Source organism: Micrasema longulum, unplaced genomic scaffold (assembly GCF_059751315.1).
Source record: "Micrasema longulum isolate JH-2025_06_02 unplaced genomic scaffold, ASM5975131v1 h1tg003023l, whole genome shotgun sequence".
NCBI classification, from domain to species: Eukaryota; Metazoa; Arthropoda; class Insecta; order Trichoptera; family Brachycentridae; genus Micrasema; species Micrasema longulum.
The window spans coordinates 43,988-51,646 of NW_028280131.1; the positions used below are offsets into that span (position 1 = coordinate 43,988).

General features: G+C 32.2%; 1 protein-coding gene across 1 annotated transcript; it reads left to right on the forward strand.

Moving 5' to 3' along the window:
• The first annotated feature begins 554 nt into the window (after window positions 1-554).
• Window positions 555-4,087, forward strand: LOC148271216 (uncharacterized). The gene is made up of 6 exons (XM_088241695.1): window positions 555-632; window positions 957-1,079; window positions 1,329-1,424; window positions 1,516-1,569; window positions 1,659-2,048; window positions 2,137-4,087. The coding sequence occupies exons 2-6, from the start codon at window positions 963-965 to the stop codon at window positions 3,814-3,816; spliced, it is 2,337 nt and encodes a 778-aa protein (XP_088097821.1). The 5' UTR covers window positions 555-632; window positions 957-962; the 3' UTR covers window positions 3,817-4,087.
• Window positions 4,088-7,659: the final 3,572 nt, after the last annotated feature.

Genomic DNA, 7,659 nt, shown 5'->3' on the forward strand with positions numbered 1-7,659 from the left:
CGCAAGTATCAAGGAACTGCAAACTATTTCGATTTACCTCACCCGTGTGAAAGAATTCCCGAAAATATTATTTTACTTGACAAAGATATACCTCCTTATGCTCCCAACGAAATTAGAATCTTTACGGATGGTAGCCTGCTCGACGGAAAAGTGGGAGCGGCATTCGTTCCTTTTGAGAGTGATAAAGAATTACCAGGCAGAACATTTAAATTAGATAATTTCTGCTCAGTTTTCCAGGCTGAACTACTCGCAATACGAGAAGCTCTCGAATGGTTATTAAAGAAACCACCAGAGAGATGTGATATTGCAAAAATATTATCAGATTGTCGTTCGGGCGTTCAAGCTATAACAGATCGCTCCTTTAAAAATAAACCGAATTAACTCAAAAAATAGGTAAAACGAGATTTTACAATAAAACGAATTAAACGCGTGAAAAGAATAAGTACAGTTCAACAGGCTCCTTATTTAAAGCTATACAAGCGAGATAGAAGATCGTCCATCTCTTTTTGATTTACTCGGCCGCTTCCTTCGGGATTCACATCACGCGACGAATCAGTGTTACGCCGACAGTGTTCAAAGTGAATCCTTGTTCCCGTGGACGAATATCTATTATTTCATTTTATGATTAAAAGGTAAGGAAATAATTCATAATTATTTTAATTATAAATCGTGTTTTTGAGACTTGTTCCTCTTTATTTTTTTAAATCGTATAAATAATATTGAACTACTTAGACTTAACTCATTTTTTTATTAAAAACTACGATAGATTTGAAACACTAATCAGACTTGTTGCATTTTATTTCTAAAAGAAGTACAATTAGTTTGAGTCATTATAGTTTACATCGGTTTATTGTTAAAAATAATAATAAAAAATAGTTTGACTATCATTTCATGCAGTTTATTTTAAAAAGTGATGTGAATGTTCTTTAGCATAATTTAATTTGTTTCTGTTTTAGATAAAAATGTCATTGCGAATCCGAAAAATTATGGGCTTAGTCCAATCATCCGAAATTTCTGAAAGGGAAAAAGTCTCTAATTCAACGCCTGGAGAAACCTTATCGAATATTGATAACGACGCAGTAAGTAATTAAATACCTACGTTTTTTTTTCATTTAAAGCGTGCTACTCACACACCTGCCGCAGGGACAATCTGGCCCGTTACACGTAGCCCTACCAGTAAGTTATTGTCCCCACCGGTAGGACTAAGTAAAATTTAATGTATTTAATGTAAGTTTAGTCCTACCGGTAGGGACAACAGTCCCTGCGGCAGGTGTGTGAGTAGCTCGCTTAACATGGGCACAATGTATAAAAATTTATTATTTTTTCAGCTGCCTAAAAGTAAAAATGTGAACCTGTGCGACAGTGGATCTTCGTTGATTATAAATAATTTAACAATAAATGAAAGTCATTCAAACGATACAGAAGTAAGGTTTTACTTATTGCAAAATCTGATATTTTTGTGTTCACTTATTGTATTATATTATTACCAATACTAAATACCTAACTATTTTCCAGAAACCAACAGAAAAAGACGAGCTACACCCTATGCGGGATTCCCCCCAGAACGATGTAAGTTAAATGTTGCCACTTTTTCTGCTCGTATTATGATAATTAATTCCATAAATTACCATCGATAACTTACTTAAACAAAATTACAGGATCCTCAACTATGTACCTCGGTTGAAACTGAAGTGTTGATAAATAAATCGCGGCCTAACATTGAAATCAAAATAAATCTTGTACCGGAGTACGACAGTGACAGCTTTTCGTATGAAGACGAGAAAGAAAATACCAAGGTAGTTGAAGAAATGAAGCTACCGTCGAGACGGATTTCTTCTTCTTCAAGTTCACCATGCTCGTCCTCGTCGTCGTCCTCATCATCGTCGTCGTCTTCGTCTTCGAATTCATCTCAAGAAATTTCAACCGAGCCAACTGGAGAGAGCGGCAAGTCACAGGGTCACTTAGCTTCAGCCATTATACGCACGGCTACTGAATTAGAAGAAGATAATAGAATGGAGAATACAGAGCGAAGCGATTACAGATCTGATGTATGTGATATAATATGAAATAATTAATTAATTTTCTCTTTTAATTTATTTCTTATTTAATTAATTAATAAAAATATTCCTCTTTTAGACTTCGAATGCCACTGGTTCACGAATACGAAGATCTTGTGCGATGAACTCTTCAATAACCATTTATTCTCCTATGTACACTGATGAAAGCGACTTAGATGACGACGTGGATGATCCTAATTTCGATTTTGAGGACAGATTCGGAAAGATTTCTCAGCACAGAAAAAAGAATTTCCTAATTCCATCATGCTCGGATTCTTCAAGCTCTGATATTGACACTGCAACACAGAGCTTAAAAAAAAGAGGTCTTAAGAGGGTAAAAAATCCTGCTAAATGGAGACAAAACAGAGTAAAAAAGATGCGTAACGAAGGAAGAGCTTATGTGTCAATGTATAAAACTCGCAAAAATAAGCCCTCACGTTGTCTCAAGACTCCCTGTAATGAGAAGTGTAAATTAAAATGCATAGACAAAATAGACACTCAGGGAAGATATGAAATTTTTGATAAATTTTGGCAACTTGGTGATTTAAATAAGCAAAGAGCATTCATAAAAACTTGTATGGTTGATATAGAACCTAAATATAAATATACTAACGCCCAAACTCCCCGTCGCCCCAATAAGGCGTTCTACTTGACACTGGACAATAATAGAATTAGAGTGTGCAAAACTTTTTTTAGAAGTACTTTAGATATCAGTGATAGAATGATTTACACCATCATAACGAACACAAATGAGATGGGCTTCATAGAGGAGAAACGTGGCAAACATGGCAATAACAAAAAATTGGATCCTGAATTATTAGCTGAAATCAGAAAACACATTGAATCTATTCCTCGAATAGAAGGACACTATGTTAGAGCTCACAGTACAAGAGAGTATATTGAAGGAGGTAAGACAATTAAAGATTTGTACAGAGACTTTACAGGATTGCAAGCTAAAAATAATAAAGAGGTTGGTAACTACATTGCTTACTATAAAATTTTTACAACAGAGTTAAATTTAAGTTTTCACAAACCAAAAAAAGACCAATGCGACCAATGTGTTGCCTATGCAAACTTAAATGGTAATGAAAAAGAAAAAGAAGAAGAAAAGTATCAAATACATCTTAAAGAGAAAGAACTAAGTAGGAAGGAGAAATTGAATGACAGGAGAAATGTAAACAATGAAAATAAAGTCGTAATTTACGATTTAGAAGCGGTATTGCAATGTCCCAGAGGTGACACTTCGGCTTTTTATTATAAAAGCAAGTTGAACAGTTACAACCTGACATTGACCGAACTCAATAATAAAGAAGGCAAACATGCATATGACAATGTTTACTGTTATTTCTGGACTGAGTCAGATGCAAAAAGAGGAGCGATTGAGATTGGGTCGTGTGTCTGGGAATATTTGAAAGGCATTAGTTCTGATGGAGAAGCTGCGAAAAACATAATATTCTACTCCGACAATTGCTGTGGACAGAACAAGAATAAGTTCATTGCAACCTTATATATGTATGCTGTGTATTATTTAAACATAAACAGTATAACTCATAAATTTTTAATTAGGGGCCACACCCAAAATGAGGCCGATAGTGTACACAGTCTTATAGAAAAAGAGGTCAAGAAAAATCTCAAGTCTGGCCCTATTTACACTCCAGACCAGTATATTGCCTTAATCAAAAACGCAAAAAAGAGTAGTCCAGCTATAAGTGTTCATGAAATGAGTTTCAACTCATTCTCAAATTTAAAAGAGTTATAAGAGGAGTGGGGGTCTAATTTCAGTACCAACACAAATGGTCAAAATGTTATGTGGAATGAAATCAAACATTTAAAAATTACTAAAAGCGATCCATTTACATTTTGTTACAAAACGTCTTATTATGACAGTGAGTATAAAGAAGTGAACGTTAGAAATAAACGAAAGAAAATGATACCTCTCGAAGAAATAACGATTAAACAAGTATATTCTAAAAAACAGGAACTAAGCGCAAATAAAAAGAAGGACTTAAAAGAGTTAATAACTAAAGGATTAATCCCCTCATATTACGCAAATTTTTATAATTCCATTTTTTAATAAGATATCGTTACATACTGGTTTGTGATTGACATCCTAAATAAAATGTAATCACAATCATATAAAAAATAACGACATCTTATTAAAATTCGGATTTTTTTTACTAAATGTTTATTGATTATTTTTTAAATCTATTCTTAAGAATTATTTTTGATCTCGTTTCTGCCAATGAATATTATAATATTACTAATACGTAATACCCGACCCCGCGGCAATTTTCAAATATCCCTACTTAACGGATACCTACGTCATCATAACTGCTATCTGTATGCCAAATTTGAGCCCGATAGATCAGTCAGTCAGTCATGTTTTCCTTTTAAATAAAATTATTGTTTCATTACTGTCAATATTACAGAGTTCTAAGAGAAATATTATTTACTGATTGTGATTATAACTGCTGCATTCCTAAGTGATCTCAATATTATTAAGATAATAATATAATAATATAAGAGAACAAGACTGCTATTATAAAAAAATAATAAAGGTCTTTTATAATGCTAAGCAAAGTTCATTTTTAATTATTTTTTGTTGATTTTGTATTAAGATTTCAATAAAATTATTATAAAAATAAAATGTGTTTCTTATTATATTTAATTATTAAATTTATTTGTAAAGATATTTACAAGTTAGTAGTCAGGTTATTATATTCTAAGCCCCTAACTTTTTATATAGGTACCTTAAATTACAGATCAATTCATAATTTTATCATTGATTTAACATTAAATAGAATTAAACCTAAGTTATTATAATAATTGACTTTTTTGTTAGTGTTAAACAGTAATAACTCCTAAAGTCAAATATTGACATTTTATATTTTACTAATAAAGTACATTATATCCTAAAGTTTAATACATAATATCAGTTTTTTTAAAACAAAACTGTAATAATAAGTTTTGTGTTAAGTCGAAATTTAAAAATATTTTTTCTTTTTAATCAAAAACAGAACTAAGTCACTAATAGTATTTTTAAACTTAAATATCTTATAAAATATGCTTAACACTAGATATTTATAAATATAAATTGAAAGAATATTTTATTCACAATGCGTGAAACACCTTTACATCTCTGTAGAATGTCCATATTTAAAAATATTCTTCAAAACATAGTTGACGCCAAACTTGCAAAACTTTAACTGCAATTTCCTAACAATCATGATTTTTGAGTTATTTCAGTTTATTATTAAAGGAGCGAGATACTCGGTCGGTAAATCCATTCATTGTAGATATTCAGAGTAAAAATAAGATGGATGAACATTCAAATATGCTGGATAAGAGGACATGCTGGTATCGTAGGAAATGAGAGAGCGGATGAACGAGCAAGAGCCGCAACTTGTAAAAGAACGGCACCTTTCTTCTCAGAATTTCCCCTTAGCTTTGCTAAACGCTGTATAAAACAAAATATGCAGCAGCGTTGGGAGGATCATTACCGCGCTTCTTCTGCAGGTAAAATCACTAAAATGTTTTTCCCAACGCTGGCTGATGCAGCAAACTTCCGTCATCATCACCAAAGTACTTTCGAAACGACCCAATTTTTTACCGGACACGGAGCTATGAGAAGTTATCTATATAGGTTTAAATTAAGGAATGATGACTATTGTCCATGCGATGATATTTCTTCGCAGAGTATAGAACATCTGTTATTTCAGTGCCCATTTTTCAGTTTGCAACGCCATAATCTTGAAGCAGAATGCAGGAAAGATGGAATATCCTTAACAGATATCCACACTGTAGTAAAAAGTAGTTATCACGCGCCATTGTTCTTGAACTTTGCAACAATGGTGATTGGACTCATAAAGGTAATAAACCAAAATCAGTGATCGAACATCCCATTTCCAAGACAAACAAGAACTTTTTTTTTCCGAGTACCTTAGCCTTGTACATGACACGTAAGGCTACTAAATACAGGGGTCCAAATATATTTTTAAAAAAATATATATATATAGTTCAGTAAAGATGCCATTGTTGCTGTACATAATAAAAAAGTATCCACAAACGCTTTAAAGAAACAAACTCTCTTTCACATTACTTGGAATTCAAAAAGTCACGTGCCGATTTTAAAAAGTTATCTAGGGTATGTTATGAATCTTATATTAATAAAATAGACCTTTCTGTCACTAGTAATCCTAAAACATTCTGGAATTTTACTAATTCTCTTAAAGAAGGTGAATCCAGTATCCCCAGATCAATGTTTTTGAACGACATTAGAGCAGATGACCCACATAAAGTTGCTGCCTTTTATGCAGATTTTTTTAAAAGTGTTTTTGACGATGTAATAACCGATAACGACATTCCTTCTATGACCTTAGATAGCGTCTTGGATATTTCTAGTTGCCAAATCACTCTTCATGATGTCATAAATAAAATAAAAGCCCTAGACGTTAGTAAATCTGCTGGTCCCGATAATATCCCACCACTATTTTTAAAATCTTCTTTGCCTATAATAGCTGAACCAATAAAAAATATTTTTAACACTTCTTTAACCTCAGGCTGTTTTCCATATAAATGGAAATCTAGCTATCTTATCCCAATATTCAAAAATGCCGATAAGAATGACATTACAAACTACAGACCAATCTGTATCCTGTCTACAATACCGAAGTTATTTGAAAGTATTGTTCTTGATAAAATATCGGTGCAAATTAAGAGAATTATTGTACCACAGCAACATGGTTTTACATCTAATAGATCTACTCTTACTAACCTCCTTATTTATGAAAATTATATAAGTGAATCACTAGGTAAGAAATTACAAATTGATTCCATATACACTGACTTTTGTAAAGCTTTTGACAAGGTTTGTCATAAATTACTATTAGCTAAATTATGTAAAATGGGTTTTGGAGGTAAATTTCTAAACTGGTTAACTAGTTACTTGAACGATAGACAATTAATTGTTAAAGTAAGGTCTTTTTCCTCTTATTCTTTTAAGGCTACCAGTGGTGTACCTCAAGGTTCTCATTTGGGTCCGGTGCTTTTTTTTACGTTTTATCAACGATATTAGATTTTTTTTTATGACGTCATGTTTTTACTTTTTGCGGATGACCTTAAAATATATAGGGTGATAAAGACCTTTGAAGATTGCCTTTCCGTTCAACAGAACCTCAATTCTCTAGATGAGTGGTGTAAAGAAAATAAAATGTACTTAAACACTAAAAAATGACAGATCATTCGTTTTCATCGAATAAAAAAACCGCTCATTTTTTGTTACAGTATTGGCGTGTCAATCTTTCTACAGTATCAGTGATAAAGGATCTCGGGGTATTTTTTGATGAAAAATTGTCTTTTGTATATCATGTCAATGAAATTTCAAGCAAGGCATTAAAAATGTTGGGCTTTATTTTGAGAAATACAAAAAATTTCAAGTCCATCCGATCATTGAAAATATTATACTGTTCTCCTGTAAGAAGTAATTTAGATTTCAATGCATCAATATGGTCACCCTGCTATAATGTTCATGTTTATAATATAGAAAACATTCAACATAAATTTCTACGATATATGAACTACAAACTAAACATTCCAATTCAAA

Coding starts and splice junctions, on each gene's coding strand:
- LOC148271216 (XM_088241695.1), top strand. CDS start 963: ATGTCATTGCGAATCCGAAAAATTATGGGCTTAGTCCAATCATCCGAA. Junction 1,425..1,515: donor GTCATTCAAACGATACAGAA/GTAAGGTTTTAC, acceptor ACTATTTTCCAG/AAACCAACAGAAAAAGACGA. Junction 2,049..2,136: donor GAAGCGATTACAGATCTGAT/GTATGTGATATA, acceptor TTCCTCTTTTAG/ACTTCGAATGCCACTGGTTC.